At 34.7% G+C, this 17,921-nt stretch overlaps 3 protein-coding genes across 3 annotated transcripts in view; 2 read left to right on the forward strand and 1 right to left on the reverse strand.

The window, feature by feature from the left end:
* LOC105617677 (bifunctional glutamate/proline--tRNA ligase) overlaps positions 1 to 2,788 on the forward strand; it is a 7,396-nt gene extending 4,608 nt beyond the window's left edge. The window contains exons 6-10 of the mRNA XM_012199233.1: positions 2 to 776; positions 858 to 1,259; positions 1,345 to 1,742; positions 1,829 to 1,981; positions 2,424 to 2,788. Of these exons, the coding sequence (XP_012054623.1) occupies positions 2 to 776; positions 858 to 1,259; positions 1,345 to 1,742; positions 1,829 to 1,981; positions 2,424 to 2,574 (1,879 nt within the window). The 3' untranslated portion in view covers positions 2,575 to 2,788. The remainder of the gene's footprint in view (position 1; positions 777 to 857; positions 1,260 to 1,344; positions 1,743 to 1,828; positions 1,982 to 2,423) is intronic.
* An 851-nt stretch (positions 2,789 to 3,639) lies between these two features.
* Positions 3,640 to 6,033, forward strand: LOC105617678 (testis-specific serine/threonine-protein kinase 1). Its single transcript, XM_012199234.1, has 4 exons — positions 3,640 to 3,723; positions 4,045 to 4,218; positions 4,574 to 5,239; positions 5,875 to 6,033. The coding sequence occupies exons 1-4, from the start codon at positions 3,640 to 3,642 to the stop codon at positions 6,031 to 6,033; spliced, it is 1,083 nt and encodes a 360-aa protein (XP_012054624.1).
* Positions 6,034 to 7,367: 1,334 nt separating this feature from the next.
* The window catches only part of LOC105617461 (unc-112-related protein-like), a 47,311-nt gene continuing 36,757 nt past the window's right edge, over positions 7,368 to 17,921 (reverse strand). The window contains exons 2-8 of the mRNA XM_012199018.1: positions 13,130 to 13,363; positions 11,244 to 11,506; positions 10,038 to 10,457; positions 8,698 to 9,126; positions 8,105 to 8,317; positions 7,777 to 8,013; positions 7,368 to 7,568 (exon numbers count right to left, since the gene is read on the reverse strand). Coding sequence (XP_012054408.1) covers positions 7,368 to 7,568; positions 7,777 to 8,013; positions 8,105 to 8,317; positions 8,698 to 9,126; positions 10,038 to 10,457; positions 11,244 to 11,506; positions 13,130 to 13,363 — 1,997 coding nt within the window. The remainder of the gene's footprint in view (positions 7,569 to 7,776; positions 8,014 to 8,104; positions 8,318 to 8,697; positions 9,127 to 10,037; positions 10,458 to 11,243; positions 11,507 to 13,129; positions 13,364 to 17,921) is intronic.

Here is a 17,921-nt window from a genome sequence, read left to right on the forward strand (position 1 = left end):
TGACTGGTCAAGATTGGAAACCAGCTGATACTAAAGTTACTGAAAGCAAGGTAAAGCCAGAGAACCAAGAAATTTCAGAAGCAGAGAAGATATCCGAAGAAATAAAGAAGCAGGGTGACAAAGTACGAAATCTAAAAAGCTCGAAAGCTGAAAAGAGCATTATTGATCAAGAAGTGAAAATTCTTTTAAGTTTGAAAAGTGACTATAAAAATCTAACTGGTCAAGATTGGAAGCCTGTGAACTCGGATGCGGCATCAAAAAAGGAAAAGCAAAATATTTCTAAGCCTGAAAAGATGTCGGAGAAAGAAGTTGCAAAAAACGCGAATAATAAGGACTCTGATTCAAGCAAAACAGGAACAAGATTAGGATTAGAAGCGAAGAAGGAAGAGAACTTTACTGATTGGTACTCGCAAGTTATTACGAAAAGCGGAATGATTGAATATTATGACGTGTCAGGATGTTATATTCTTCGTCCGTGGAGTTTCTCGATTTGGAAGATAATAAAAGAGTTCATCGACAAAGAGATAACGGACACTGGCGTTCAAGAATGCTACTTCCCGATCTTCGTTACTCGCAGCGTATTAGAAAAGGAAAAGGCGCACATAGCAGACTTTGCGCCGGAAGTCGCGTGGGTGACAAAATATGGTGAAACCGATTTGGCGGAGCCAATAGCTATACGGCCCACCTCGGAGACTATTATGTATCCAGCTTATGCCAAATGGCTGAGGTCAGATACCGAGTTACCACTTAGGCTCAATCAGTGGAATAACGTTGTGGTAAATGCTATTTATTGTGATTGATATTTTTTCCTTGTTTTAATTCCACTCCATTTTAATTATTTTATTTATTGTTTACAGAGATGGGAATTTAAAGATCCTAAACCTTTCTTACGCACTAGAGAATTTTTATGGCAGGAAGGGCATACCGCGTTTGCTACTAAGGCAGAAGCAGAGGCGGAAGTATTAATGATTTTAGACTTATATGCTAGGGTGTACGAGGATTTATTAGCGGTACCCGTCATCAAAGGCCGCAAGACTGAAAAAGAGAAATTCGCGGGTGGCGAATATACCACTACTGTCGAAGCGTTTATTCCGATTAATGGTCGCGCAATACAGGGAGCGACAAGCCATTATTTAGGACAAAACTTTTCGAAGATGTTTAATATCCAAGTAGAAGGTATCGCAGGTCGAGAAGAAAAGACATTTGTCTATCAAAATTCATGGGGTTTAACTACACGAACGATTGGAGTCATGATAATGGTCAGTACAATCATTCATCGTCATGTGTGTAGACAATGTATGATTATATTTTATATAGATTCTTTTGTAACAAATATTTATTTAGGTACACGGAGATGATCGAGGTTTAGTATTGCCCCCAAATATAGCACCTATACAAATCATTGTGATTCCCTGCGGTATAGCCGTGAACATGGATGAACACACAAAAGAGAATATTCTAAAGAAATGCGATTGGCTAGTTCGTCATTTGGGTCAAGAAGGTAAATTTAGAGTAAAAAATGATTGTAGACTTAATCGAACACCTGGATGGAAATTCAATCACTGGGAGCTGAAAGGCGTGCCAATAAGACTTGAAGTGGGTCCAAAGGATTTGTTAAAAAATCAAGTAACAGTCGTACGAAGGGATAATTTTCAGCGAACAGCTATCGAAATATACAACGATAACATAATTACTCCGTTAACTTCAATATTGAATGATGTTCAAAAACAATTATTATCAAGGTATTGCTAAAAAATCGCTTAGCATTTATTATAATGTATATGAGTAATAATATATATGAGTAATAATTTCATCTGTTTGTTTATAGAGCGAAAAGCAAGTTAAACGAGCATATTAAAAAAGTAGAAAAGTGGAGTGATTTTAACCCCGAGCTTAATAAAAAGAATTTATTGTTGGCACCTTTTTGTGGAGATCCAGCATGTGAAGATAAGATTAAGGAGGATAGTAAGGAAGATAAAAGGTAAATTCCTTCTTTTATATATAAAATAAAATTTGTATGTTTCTATATGTTGCTTATCATTATTTAAGAAAAAAGGTGCACTTGGAAATTATTAAAACATCGATTTAAAACAAATTTTTAAAAAAGTAAATTATATATATTTTATATATATTTTACATATTTTATATTTTATAATTAAAAAATAAATTGTATATTTTACACATTTTGAATTTACGTTAGTTTGAATGACTTTGTATCGTAAATTATTTTTTCTTTATATTACTATTTGAAAATTTGAAACGTGAATTAGAGTTTTATTAAAAAAATATCTGAACTTATTTAATTTAGTTTTGAGAAAAGTAACTACATATAAGTAATGTACTTGAATTATATTGAATAGCAATCTTTCCTTTTTTATTCTCTCAATTTAAATTTTTTATTTTATGATTAATTATAGTGAAAGCGCAGAAAGTGGATCATTAATGGGCGCCAAGAGTCTGTGTATACCATTTGATCAGCCAGAAATGACAAGACCACTCAATGAATTAAAATGTATTCATCATAGTTGCAAAAATAAGCCGAAATTTTATACACTTTTCGGACGTAGTTATTAATGCACATAAAAGGATATAATCCACATAAAAGTAAGGTTCATGTATAATGTTTAATAAATTTTTCTGTAATTTTTTATATACAAGTAATATGGAATTTTATGGATTGTTGATTTTTCTTCAATCTGAGAGATTATACAATTTTTTTATTGCGCATGTATAAACTTTTATTTAATAATATTGTGCGCATGTATTTAATAATATAAATTTGTTCTCATGTTTATTCTTATTCAATTTTTGTTATCCACTCCAGGACATTGTCCATTTAATTTAACTTTTATTCTTTTTGTGACACTTCACTCTTTTCTTTTTTATTTATAAATATAAAATCATATAATGAACGATTGAAAATTATGATAGTCTTGTATCAATATTCTTGAAGAATGTAGTTACAAGTAATGAAGTAAATCACGCACTTAGACGAAATTAATAGCAATAATGTGTTTTTTGTACGAATATATAGCATCGATCGCCAAGAAACGATCCTAAAAATATCCAGATGATATTCCTATGTCTTAAGAATGTTTCCAGAATATCTCTTGGATAAAATGTGCTGTGGAAAAGAATGGAGTAACCGGCAATCGTCTAAAGATTGATTTGCGCGACTGTGTGGTGAGAAGTTATCAGAGATCCGCACGCATAATCGATCTCACGCGTTGATTGTTTTTCACTTCCAAATATAATGGCTGCGCTCGAATGAGACGCAGATCCTTACCTTCCTTCCGTTGCACCAGGCACAAGCTGGTCCAAAATTCTAGTGCTCGCAATCGCCTCAAATGACCGAACGGATCCGCATTGTCGCCGTAAACGTCGACGTAGTAGTGAGACATCATTCCATTGTGGTACTCGGTGATGCTTCGTGTACCGCTAAAATTGCGTCAACGAAACTTGCCGACCGAGAAATAACGCGCGTGAACGCGAACGGAGCAAGATAGAGAAATTCTCAGTGAAGCCTCTCTGTAAGCATTTCCCACTTGTCGGGGTGAGAAGACAATCGAAGACTCAACTAACTGCCCGTCCTCGGAAGGGGAAGGGTCAGTGATGAGGGGTCGATGAAGGATCATTGGCATGGCCAAGCGACTCAGCCCTCGAAACTCGGAGGTGAACGCTCTTGAGCAGCGAGGCTATCTTATAGGCAAGAAGATTGGACAGGTTGTTTATCATTTCCATTTGTTTTTCATTCCTTTCAACATTTCACTGTCTTCTTTCTGCGTCTTCACCCGTTTTCACTGTAGCTAGCGCTTTCTTCAATTTATATAATGCAAAATATAGGAAGATCTCCTTTTTATTTGTCTCTCTTTTGATAGTGATTCATTTCAACCATCATTTAATTAATCTCTTGATTCTTTTCTTAATTTATATTTATTTATAGGCTCCATGAGATAGATCAAGTTAAAAGATTCTTTGTGTTATTATATTGTACAAAACTACGAGGTGGGAATATTCATTTTTTAAATTAGACATCTCTTTCAGGGCTCTTACGCAACCGTCCATTTGGCAGAGTATATTGATGGATCGAGCTCGAAAAAGATGCGTCTGGCTTGTAAGATCTTTGATAAAGAGAAAGCGCCAGACGATTTCTTAGACAAGTTCTTTCCCCGCGAGCTTGAGATTTTAACAAAGATAGAAAATCCGCATATCATTCAAGTAAGAATAACTAGAAAAATCTCTGTTCATCTCGTGATTGATAAAAGAGGAACAATTCTGGTGAAAATTCATGTTACATACTTTTTCTCTTTTCTTTCAAAACTGACTAAGGTCAAGAATCTTCAATCAGCAATCCTCTCTCAAACGAGCAAACATAGTTTACATCATTATTTTATAATACAAATGAATAAAATAGAACTTAACGGTATTGAAAATAACTTCAAGCACGACAGAGAGGAGATTCTTGGAACTTTATTGTAATAAAGTTATGTGGGCGATAAAGAATCAATTTTAATATGATTATAGTAATTGTCCAATTCATTCTGCCATTAACGCATCATCCGGTCGAGCACAGGTGCACAGCATTCTACAACGTGGTCCGCGCGTCTTCATTTTCATGCGCTATGCCGATAATGGCGATCTTCTGGATTTCGTGAAGAGCAACGGCGTAGTGCCGGAACAACAGTCGCGACTGTGGTTTCGTCAGATGGCGTCCGGCTTGCACTACCTGCACAGCAAGAATATCGCCCATCGGGATCTCAAGTGCGAGAACATATTGCTCTCGCGCAAGTTCAATGTGAAACTGGCGGACTTTGGTTTTGCCAGGTTCTGCATGGACCATGAGGGCAGGCGGGTTCTCAGCCAAACATATTGCGGTTCAGCGGCCTATGCCGCGCCGGAGGTCGTCGCCGGTACTCCGTACAATCCAAAATTGGCGGATGTTTGGTCGCTCGGTATTATCCTCTTCATCATGTTGAACGGAACGATGCCGTTCGACGACGAGAATCTACCGAAGCTCCTCAAAGATCAGATATCGCGCAATTGGGTGTTCAGGTCCCGCGTCCGTGACACCGTGTCCACGCTGGCAAAGAACATCGTCCGGCAGATCCTCGAGCCGGACATCACTCTCAGACTTACGCTCGAGAGGGTGCTGGGTCACGAGTGGGTGAGAGCAAGGAAGGATAGAACAGGCTTCCTTGCCGGAAGGCTCGTCCATTCAGCGCCGCCGAGTCATACTCCGGTTACAATATAATAGTACAATATAATAGTAGCATACATTCAAGGTTCTTGGTATCTACAGTGGATTATGTCGACAAAAGCGAGAAATTATACGAATTTTTTATATATTATATATAAGCTTTTTTTGTATACAAATCTTCAATAATTTCTTTAATAAGTTTTTATATTAGAAAATTGATATATAAAATGTACAAGGATTTCCTTTTTTTATTTGTTTTTCGATAATAAGTAAATATATAATTCAATTTACAAATCTTTAATAAAATTGTAACTTAAAACAATTTATTACAGTTATCTATTAATCCAATTAGAAAAAAGTTCTCAATATATTCTGAAAAATGTAATAGTTACAATCTGTAAAAAAGACTACTTTATCTTGATGTATAAAGATAAATTTACATTACTTTGTCATAATCCGATTCACCTTCAGTAAGAAACCAGGAATCTTGATGAATGACATTTGCAATAGACAGTCAAGGTTCCTAAACAAAGAATTTTCGCATAAAATTATAAAGAATTAGTTTATTTTTGAACGAGCAATTATTCATGGAATTTACAATAAGTCCGAGGAATAATTGCAACATTCCATGCAATAATTATTGAAGAAGCATAACGATTTGTTGCCTATGCAATTAGATGTGTGGAGGCGGTAACCTAGGCGGGTCGGGAACCGGAAACGTACCTGTCGTAACGAGGGCACAACCCGCATTAAAAAATTCGGAAAATCAGACTCAACCGTCCTCGAAGATGGTAAATACCTCAAGGAAAGATCCACAGCCTATCATCGTGGGATAAGAAGATTCGCAAAAAGAATCAATCGATACATTGACAAGCTATATAATCAAAATATGAGATTATGTGACTAACAATTTCAAACTATCGTTTTTGAAGACGTTTACACTTGTCTTTATTAATATATTTTTTAATTTTCTATTTGAGTGCATGATCAATGAAACTTACACGGATGTTAACGTATTGTTGCTAAATAAAGATTATAACAATTCGATATAAACTACATGTCGAATACGAGGAAAATTTAATCGATTAATGTTAAATGTTATTCAATAATTAATTTCTATATTTTTCTACAAATTGTCCGATTATCATATGCTGTCAATTTCATGGCACGGTAGATACAGAATAGAAATTAAAACATTTGTCAAATACATTAATAAGTTTATTGTACAGTTACTGCCTAGTAATATACAAAACTATACTTTTTTTTGGTTACATACACATATAACGGGATATCTCCTATGAATATAATATATAAAGATACAGATGATATATTTCTTCTTCTACATCTAATTTACATTAAAATAACAAATAATTTACACGATTCGATCTCTTGCGTTGTAAAGTCGAGCTCGGTTAGTATAGCACCTTGGGATACTGAAGAGGACACTGACACGCATTATGAGAGGAAGGATTACAAGAAATAAGTCTCTAGACATAAAAAAAATCGCTAATTGAATTTTCAAGATTTACGGCCATATATGAACCATGAACGGTTTTATTCTATGTGATTTCATGCTTCCTTAAAGGATTAAAATCGATTTTTTTTTCTTTGTTACAAAGTGTTGCCTAATACCACGATATGTTTTGTAGATTTTTTTATTTGTGCAGACTTGATGTATTTGTTCCTAAATTCGATATTTATTCAAGGCGATAGATTCCTCTAAGTAGAAAAAGTTTCGTATAAAAGTATATCTTTGTAAAATAGTTTCAGAAACATCTATTTATAAAATTATTGTAAATATAGAAAACGGATTATTTTTTCCTGGAAAAGAGGCCATGATTATAATGGTTGTCAACATTGTTAATATACCTTGTAAATAAGGTAAACACATTGATAAACATTCTGAAGTAGCCTCCTGTCGAATAAAAATAACTAATCGCTAAAACTCTTCCGCTCGCGCATAGAAAGGACAAAATATTTTATTTACAGCATATTAGTGTTAAAATGTGATAAATACGACCAGATTTAAGTATTTTTACAAATGTACTAGCATGCAAAAACGTCGGACCTTGAACAGGCACATAACGAGCGCGATGTATGCTCAGAGCGCATCTCATCATCTCAGAATGTTAGAACCCGTTTCGGTTCATGCACTCATTGCAGTATTGAATTAAGCCCATCCACCAGTCAATTTGTGGAACAAGTCTTCGTTCAATGTTTGATTCGCCTCCTTCGAACGCATCGACAAAAAAATGTAGCCTCCTATGAATTCATGGACAACTTTGCAATCCGCTGATTGGCATTCAAAAATGATATTCTCTTCTTCGAATTGTACCATCATATGCTTTACTTCCCAGTTAACATTCCACGCCTGTAAAAGAGATCGTTCATCTTGTATTCAGAGATATATTCTTTACTAAGTTTTTAAATTACAGATTTTAGTCAATTTCAAATTTTCTGTGCAAAAATATTTATTTATTGTCTGTCACTTTTCGATTTTCGACATTACATTTTTGTCAAATTAAAGGAATATTCATGAATTAAAATCTATAGGAGAGAACACGTAAATGAATACATACCTTCATAGTATTATACCTCCAAGTCTTTAAATGATCGCCAGTGTGAAGGTCCATCCGCATTAGCCTGTTATTAGCGATACCTAGTAACTCATCCTTGCTCTTACCAGTAAATCGCACGACGAAGAGCGAGATACCATATTCTGGCAAAGACTGCCAAGCTTTGATATAATTCAGCTTCGCCTCAACAAGGGGCAGGTCTTTAACGTTCGCGTGTGCTTCCAAGATCCTTTGAACTAACTACGAGAAGAAAAGAAGTATCAATACAGTGATAATTCATTATTTGATTATTCAATCATGAAGATTTATTTGAATGCGAACGATTTATTACCTTTCCTTTGAATTTCTTCGCGAATCGAGGAGCGACATAGTCTTCCGGTACAATATCCAAAGCATTCGGATTGATGGCTGGCGCGGGCGCGGGTCTCTGCAGTTGTAGGAAAGCTGTGATACTGTTGACCTCGCTCTCGTAAGATGCGTCGGCGAGGGTACGGCCTTTAGCTGCTAATCTGCACGCGGCCATCCATTTTGCATATTGTTGTTCCTGGAATGATAAAAAATGATAATAGAATCAAGCTCAAATGCGAATATTTGTATATTGAATCAGATTCTAATATTTAGATTGTGTTCCAAAATTCACTATCAGCGCTGAAAATCCTATCGTTTTTACGTTACTAGATTACATGCAGTAAATTTTCTTACGTTACTAGATTTTCACTGCCGGTGAATTTTGGAACACAGCCTTATAGTTTTCATTTTGTGAAGCTTAAACTCGTGAGAACTTTCGACGCAACGTGTATTAACAATATTTGTTGACGTGTGGCCAAACGCCAATATATGGCAAGTATTAATGTACGTTTAAGAATGATTAATTTAATAATGTTGACAACGGTACGCCACGTTAACTCAAATTAAACCACTTACGTTGTCGCATCTTATCCACATCTCAGTCATGCCTTCGGCACTGGGAACCTCCAGTCTGATTCCATAGCGACCTTGCGACAAATGCACATCCGGCGTGACCTCGCAGCCGCGCAAATTGATCACGTAGACTGGCGACTCCGAGCCGCCTGCCTCCTCCCTGCTCTTGTAGAGCCTGAGCTGGAGATCGCGGCATGTAAACCAATAACGTTTGAAGGCCTTCAATGTGAAACGTTTCGGTTTAAAGAAACGCAACTCGTCACAGAGCTCGGGCACCTGCGTGATATCACTGGGCCCGTTGCTAATGTTGCTGCCTTCCAGGGTCACCTGTAGATCCGTCAAGGCCGCATCGATATCGTCTTCAACGGGCGAAGTTGCTCCGTTGCTATCGTACGTGGGCTGCGGTACGCTCGCCTGAAGATTCACTTGTACCTGTAACGGAGAAGCGCAGGTAACATCAATTGTAATTTTTTTCTTTCATTCTTTCCTCTCTGTTCATCATTGTGAGGACGGGGACAGTAAGTACAAAACATATTTTGTGGGTCGAGGCGAGATGATCACATCTTTTCTTGGTCGTTTGTCGCATGACGACTATGGTGGAACATCGGCTGGCGAAGCAAACGGTTCAAGGACGCGGCTATTTGCATGATTATGCGTCGCGTGGGGTTTATCCCTCGCAATGGAGCGGCATAAATATATTAAGATGGGCGAGAACCGAACCAGCACTGTGAATCGTATAGTTACAAAGAATGGAAAGAATCAAAAACCGAGATACGTGGCGCGGCGGATAGAGACATTAGAGAATATTCTAATGTCTCTATCCGCCGCGCCTGCACGATACATTTGCATTTATCATATATTTATAAGCAAATTTTCATGTTGATTTTCATGTTGATTCTTGTGGAAGGTGGGACGATTGGAATTCAAATGGATTTTATATGATTTTGTAGATTTCAACAAAAAAAATTTTGAGAATATGGAATGCATTTCGTAACTTATTCAAAATCAAAATTCTATTCGAATTGTTTTATTTAAATAATTCTGTAAACGTTTAATGCGTTGCCTGTTCAGTGAGTTTTATATATTTTATTACGTGCGACATAATAGAATTTCTATTATTATAAGAATAATGTGATAAATTATTATGTAACTTACGATTACTAAGACTGTCATGTACTGTATCGAACAGAGCACGTTTGTTTATGTTGTTATCTCTAACCGTCTATGTCATTTAATAGTATAAACATTTTCTACAAACGTTTTAAGAATTTTAATCACTACTCCTAATATAATCATTAATCAATATGTTGATTTAAAATTTAAAAAATACAATGTTTGAATACCTGAAGCGCCGCGAACATCAGCATCTCTTCTTCGGTGCAGTCGATTTCCTCTGCGAGCAATTGCCACTTGGCTTGCTCATAAATCATGTTGATGCGTACTGCATCGGTTTTCGGATTCAGATCATAGAAGGAGTAGAATTTGAACTTCAGTCTAAGTGTGTCGAATTCGCGGATACCCTGTTCCATGATGGACAGGGAGGAATCCAGCCAGCTGACGTTCATTCTCGCCCTCTCGATTAGGCTCTTCGGCTTGATCAATTTCACTCGCACCTCTGGCGAGATCGACGTCGGACTTTGCGCCAAGGATTCTGTCAGCCCACCGTTTAATGCCTCGAGACTCATCGTGCTGTTATTGGCGTTGAAGGAACCGGTACTGCCGAAGCCTGATGAATTATTGTTCCTTTTCCATGTGCCGGTATGCTGGAAATTTATAAGTATTCACAAAATATGCATTGACGCAATGTTGTAAAAAATAATTACGATGTGACTGAAAATTAGCTATGTCTATATTATTCGGAACTAATTTCTTGTTCAATATATCATAATAATACGCTCTATGAATATATCGTAATGGTAATAAAACGCTCCAAAAATTCATTTTTTCCTTTCATTCCCGAATTATTAATTACAAAATAGTATTTTTTATACTCTTGTGCATTACAACATATAATGATTTATAAAAGTTTTAGAATTTTTAAGGATTTAGAAAGTTTTAGAAAGTTTAAGGATTTTTTGCATATTATTTTTGTTATACAATTATGTATAATAATTTGCTACAAAGTTTTATTTATAATAATAAAATCATTATATATAATAAAATCTTCTTTCTTACTTTTATTAATCACAATTAACAATAAATCTATTGTACTTGAAATAAATAAAATTTGTCAAGAAAGCTGTAACTTTGCAAATTCGTATTGTATTTATAATAATTTTTATCACCAAATCAAACGATAAGAAATAAAAAATGATAATACTTATTTCACCGAGATTTTATATATTATATAATATATATTAAGAGATGTGTGATTATCTATACAAGTTTAAAATCTTTATAATCACATATACAAGACTAAAAGAAATTAATATACATTCGCAAATATAAAGATGGTAATAATATTTTGTTTCATAATTCTAAACATGTAGCCATGTAAATGAAAGGGTTAAGAAAGATCTCGCTTGTATGTATGGTAAGTTTACCGAGACGGGAGAGCTGATCGGCGTGCTGTGATTTCTGTTGTTAGGCGTAACCGGCGCGCACATGAATGGGCTCGATTGATCTAAGCTTCCCGTAGATCCCCTGGGACTTTGGCTGGCCGGGATGAAAGTATTCGTGTCGGCCGGTACGTTCCAGTGCCCATTCTTTTGATGCTCGACTTTTTTCTTGGTCGGCAGATCTTTCAGATTGTATTTCAGGTGATTCGGTTCAAGCGGCTTGCAGAACGAGAGCTCCTCTGGATGTCTAATGCCTGTAACAGTAATCACGACAGACTTGTATGTTAATTAATTTCTGTTAAAGTAGTCAAAATTATTAGATTGAGGAGAGAGATAGAGACTCGTGTCTCTTTTGCTTCCGCACGAGGAATCAAAGGCGAAGTAAAAACACAGTCATGATATTTATTCCCTCTAGATATATTCTTATAAGGAAATGGAATAAGACAAAGATTGTATGCAACGCATTGGAGTTTATTTATGAATATGACACACTGATCTCATATCGTTCTATTTAATAGATCTATTTAATAGAATAATCGACAGAAGTATAAAAACCAGTAGCATTAATAGCCACGGTGAGATTGAGACAAGCTCGAGTAGACAGCAATCGCGTTGCTTTAAACAATGTTATAACGCGATATTTTCCGCAAATGCGGAATTACTTTTTAGGTCATTAGTAGAACGATAAGCTCGTATCTCTGACGGTACTTCCTTCTATTCGAGAGTCAGTTTTATCCTCGATGGAATTATCGCGTTAACCCACTTCCTTGATTAAAAAAGCGAGCTCACCAATGGCGAATCGACAGCCGTGACTGTTTATACGACCTTCGCGTGACAAAAGCGAGCTTATCATTTTTATTTCGTTACCATATGTAATATTATAATTACCGCTGACACGCTTATCCATCTCGAAATTACGATGTGCTTGGCGAACTCACATGTTGCCATTTATTTATTCATAATAACTTGTAAATAAAATATATTCATAATTTATAAGTAATAACAAGTAAAATAAATGCAATAACAAGTAAAATAAATTTTAAATCAAATTTAAGAAATTTTTAGAGATTGTCTTAATGATATAAACATATAAAATAATAAAGAATATACAACCACAGCGCAGGATGTATTTAGCGAAAGTCATATTTAAAATTTCAAGATAGACGTTTTGGTCAAGTTTTAACTATCATCAATTTTAAATTAAATAAAAGAAAGAATCTTTATTTTGATCGAAGCGAATCTTGGTGCTTAATAATATTCATAAGCAAATTTTTGCAAGTATATTTTTCAGTTAAATTGTGTGCTAATTCGATTTGTTGGACTTGAAACATAATCGCAAACTGAAGCTAAAATAAAATACTAATATCTCAAGTTAAATTGATTATCATTTTATTAATACTCATTTTATTTATACTCATAAATTTGTAATGTGCTGAGAAACAGTCATAATAAAAGATTTCGTAATTTGAGAAGATTTCTTGTTCAATCGGCTCGCTACCAAAAAGACAAAGCGACGTAAAGTCATTTAGATAATTATAGAAACTAGCCAGACTGATGTTACAAAACAGATTACATCATACCATGTTGAAATATATACCTAGAGTATCTCTCGAGTTTTTATTCGAAATTAATTTTCTTCTTGACGAAGAACGCTATAAAGTGTAAGACGTGAAAATTTTCTAGTCAAGTATATATCTCGTACTATCTACATTTTACAATATTAATCGCGATTGACATCTGTACATTCCTTTTCTCGTTTCTTTCCTCGTAATCGTCGTTAACGAAGGCACGCTGGCTTGATTGACTTGCGCCGCGTTTGTTTCTATCGTTTCTATCTAACTTCTTTAAACGATGTCAATAGGTTCGCGACAACTCACCGAGTTCCTTGCACAAATTGATGACCGCGTTGAATGTCTTGACGGAAAAGTCGACGCGGCAGTCGAGGCATCGCATGTCTGGCAATTGTACTCTCAGAGTTTTGTGCATCGGCGTAAAATGCAGCAGCGCATCCGCCGCCACGCCATACTGGTCCAGAGTGCTGCGTGTTCTGGTCAACCAGTGATTTCGTGCCGGCCACCAAAGTGCGTGGTCCGACCAATCCATAGCGATATCTGTAACAACAAAAATAACGGAGAAATTAAAGTGGAGCAAAGTCAGAATCGGTGATCACTTCTCTAAAAGATTTCTTTCTTCAAAAGTTTGCCAACTTGTCTTTTTTTTTTTCAAATTGATATTGATCAAAGTATAAAAGTGTATTCAGCTTCAATCAATAAACTTTAAACTTTGAGGAAGATATTAAAATAAGAAAGATATTGAAGAATAATAATGCCAAAAATAAAGAGGAATAGTATCAACTATTGAAGTTGCGATGAGAAAAATAAATTAATTGCGCAAGCTAAGAAAATAAACAGTTTTAACAGTTTATAATAAGTATGATAGAATAAAGTAGTAATCGAATGGAATAATGTAAGTTTCATTAAAAAATGTACTTAAAAAAATAAAAATGTCATTATGGTATAACGACTAATTTTATTATGGAAATGTTTGTCTAGACTAAAAAAATATAATTTTCACAGCCTATTCTAAATTGAAATTAATTAACTTATGTACATATATATATATGTACATACATATAATTATTTTACTATTATTATTTAACGTATGGTTACGTATAACTATGAAAATCCAACATTACATTTATATCGTCAGTATATTTTAATAATTTTCAAAATTATTTTCTTATAATTTTATAAAACTAGTTGCGGATATTTAAATTTTAGTATTATCGCATTATAGTTATAGCAGAGCTATTTTGTTTTCTCTGAATGCGGAGAATCAGAGTTTATATATATATCCTCTGTCAAGGATATCTGAAGAGAACACAACGTTTATGTATGTCCATCCCAAGTAAATATACTTAAGGGCTCGGTGGCAGGCAAGGCCGGACGTGAAGGCGAGAAGGGTGTCGAGTAAATCAAGGGTTTCGTCTGTCAAAACCGCAGGGATCGCGGCTGGAACAAGACATCCGTCGACGGAATTACGAAGCAAACGAGCATTTACGCTTCGCCGAAAAGTCAATTTTCACAGCTGTTCGCGCTGCATCGCACATTTCCTATGGAGCTCCATTTAATGACTTCAGGGTACCGAAGGTCGATGCGGGTTTCTGAGGGGGAGGTGCCGCTTAAAATCACTATTAAGTCGTAGAAATGTGGGGCTACTGTCGTGAGGGGCTGCGTGCAGAGTTGATGCACAAGGGAGATCCCGAAATCGGATACGGAGAGGAAATGTACACATATGAGAATGCAATTATAATCTAATTGGAAGAATAAAAAAGGATACAAGGATAATTATAAAATAAAAAAATTCCTTTTTAATAAGAAATAAAGAGCCAATTGGAATCTGTGAATCTCGGGATGTGAATGAGTTTCAGATCTGCGAGATCCAAATGATATTTCTAAAAACTCGCGTATAATCCGGCGGAATACGTTTATACTGCCGCTAGATTGGATCTGCCATGATCGCAGCTGCGATCTATAAATATTTCGCGGATTTTAGAGAAACCAACCGCCCAATCGTTAACTGTTTGTTTTCATTCGAATGGTCGGCTACTTCGCAGATTCTCGGATTCGCCCACGCACAGAGAAGATAGAAAACAGATTTATCTGTTGTTCAGTTCTTACTCTTCTATTTCTATCTATGTTTCTATCTTCTCTCGTCCCGCATTTAACTGATGACGACAGCGCGTGATAACGTATCGTCTACGCGACGATCGAAATCATCGCGAATCTTCACCATTTAATACTGCGGTCAACCGCAAGGTCTGGAAATCATCACTGATATGATGTAACTTTCATTCGATTTAGCGAAAACGATGAAATCGATTTCTATTTGCTGATATTCTTTGAGGAATGGTTGCATGTTGAAGTATAACGTAGAGTGACATTTATTTTGTTATGTTAATGTCATGTAAAATTAAGGACAGCACTTCGGGAGAATGATTTGGACATGTAAAGTGACAGATTCTGATCTTTTTCTTAATAATAAATCCTGTTCATTTACATTCAAAGATCCATCTATGTAGCAATAATTTATTTATCACATTTAAATTAATTTTATTAATTATTACTAAAATAATAAAATAAAATAATTTAACAACTTAAATATTTTTCCTTATTGGTTTTTTCCGGTTAAAACAAAAAAATGTAATTAATAAAATAAATTATTCATCAATATTTCATCAATAATTTAATTTTATTAACAAGAAATAAATGTTGTTTACGATTAAATTCTTATCGTCGTTATATCAAGCTAGATGTGAAAAAAATAATGACGAATAATTGCATTAAAAAAAAGTGATATCATCTCTAGAAGACTGAGGAGAAAGAGCATTTCAACAATGATAAAATTGCAAGAAGAAAACTGAATATGTTGATATTCAGAAAAAATATGAAAATTTATTCTCGAGCAATACTCATTTCCAGTTATTTATTTGATTTGACGCACGAGAGGCATTGGTTTGCAGATGAAAGAGCACGAGAGCAAGTGACGGGTCGATTCGTTCGACGCAAGAAAACGGCTGTCGCATAACAATAACTTGTCAATGTACATACATCGTGTACCGCTAGAAGCGGCACCGTGACACACAAACAATTGGGAATGTCTCTTCCTGGTCGAGCGGTCATAACCCGCATTTCCAGCGCCGGAAATGTGTCATCGAAACAATGTCGGAATAAAAAAAAGAAATAATAGAGATAGCGGCGAATCGAGATAACATCGAAAAGGCAATTCATTAAATTAAATGATATCTATAATGATACGTATATATACAATGAATGGGTCACAAAAGTACTCAATGTCTATTCAATGTTGACTTCGAACAATATGTTAGGAATCAAACACGATTATTTCTAGATATTTGATTTAAACATTAATTTCTGTTGGAGTATTATTTTTTTCAATAAAATTTCCATTAATCAAAAGTTTAATTGATATAATATACAAATCTATCATATAAATGGTTGTTTTGATCATTCTGTATATTTAGAAAGAATCTATTAAATAACTTCTAACTATTAAATAATATCATATATAATTCTATTAAATCAAATTAAATTGTCTGACATCAGTGATTGAGGAGATACGATATAATAATTTTAACTCATTGTGTTTTAAAGCTTCGTTTTAATAGTCAAGAAACAACAAACTGAGAAAGTACGTGATTGATGAACTTCATCGAGGTCGACGCGAGCAACAAGTCGTATATGGGATGTCCTGCCACTCTTGTTGTTCCTTTCACCCAGGGATTCTTCGACTAATTTGGAATTGATTTTTTTCCTCGGCGAATAAGTGCTCGAATACAATTTTTTTCATTCCGAATGTTAAATATCTTAGCAACTGAACTAGAGCTTGAAATGTTGCAAAGCTTATTAATTAACTGAAAGATATATAAATGTTTCAACATTAAACCAGCATTAAACAAAAAATATTCTTTTAAACTATTTATCAATTTTTCCAAATATTTTATCCTTTTCACGGAATTTGCCATTATCAAAATGTAATACAGTCTCACCAGAAAAAAACTATATATAATTTGTTTTAACTAACAAAAAAATCGTTAACGAGTTTAAATGAATAAACGAATATAGACCTTTACAATTTTTTTTAGAAAAAAAAGTATAATGTATATAAATATCAATTCAACATTCTGAACCATAGAGATAATTTGTAATAATAAAGAGAATCACAAGCTTTTAAAGTCTAACTGTTAATAATAAATTAATAATATAAATTTAAAAACAGTTTACATGTTTATATGTTTAATTAAGCTTTTTTCCTCATGGATTCATATTGTTTGAAGTTAGCCTTGAAAAGTAAATAAGGCAAGAGAAGATGGAAATTATGAATCAGTCTATACGTGCAACTACAAAGAGACATAAAATTAAGACATCGCCAAACGCGGATTAGGTCATTCGACTTGAGTTCGCGAATTGCTTTCGTGGCACGTCTCGGTAGCAACGACCGTGATATTTGCGCACGGCACCTATTTATATTCCCTCAAGAGGAACTCATACGTGACACCAACACGTGAAATCAGTCTCTGATACGAAGCAGAGCCCATCTGTTCTTATTACTCGTCGAAGAGTTACGGGGAAAGTTCTTCCGAGCGGTTTATAAGCTAAAGTATCCAGGAGCGGAAGAGTCAGTTGGTTTCCTGATACAAGAATTCCATTTTAGCATTCTTATTCTGTCTGGTCTGATCTGAAGAGTCTGATATAGAAGTTTCATCAAGAGAATTCAATAATTTACATGGAAAGAACGATTTTGTTAAAGTATATATAAAAATACCTAAATGCAGATCTGAAAATAATCTTATTGAACCATCAAAATAATTGTGTAGGACATTCAAACATAATGCGCAATGCTGCAAAGTTTTAACATTCTAGCAATCAGTTTGAGCGTCCTACTTAATTATTTTGATAGTAAAACAAAATTATTTTCAGATTTATATCTAGTTAAATTTTTAGATATTTTAAAACCATTCTTTTTGTGTACAATTAGCTTCATCTTTTGTCAACGTTTTGGAAACGTGCACTGAGAAAAATTTCTGATTGAAAATGGAAAAATCAGAAGATCAAATCAACCAAATCAATCAAAATCTAAATCGAAGAA

This window comes from Atta cephalotes, assembly GCF_000143395.1.
Source record: "Atta cephalotes unplaced genomic scaffold scaffold00013, whole genome shotgun sequence".
In the NCBI taxonomy this organism is placed as follows: domain Eukaryota; kingdom Metazoa; phylum Arthropoda; class Insecta; order Hymenoptera; family Formicidae; genus Atta; species Atta cephalotes.

Coding starts and splice junctions, on each gene's coding strand:
- LOC105617678 (XM_012199234.1), top strand. CDS start 3,640: ATGGCCAAGCGACTCAGCCCTCGAAACTCGGAGGTGAACGCTCTTGAG. Junction 4,219..4,573: donor AAAATCCGCATATCATTCAA/GTAAGAATAACT, acceptor GGTCGAGCACAG/GTGCACAGCATTCTACAACG. Junction 5,240..5,874: donor CGCCGCCGAGTCATACTCCG/GTTACAATATAA, acceptor CTATGCAATTAG/ATGTGTGGAGGCGGTAACCT.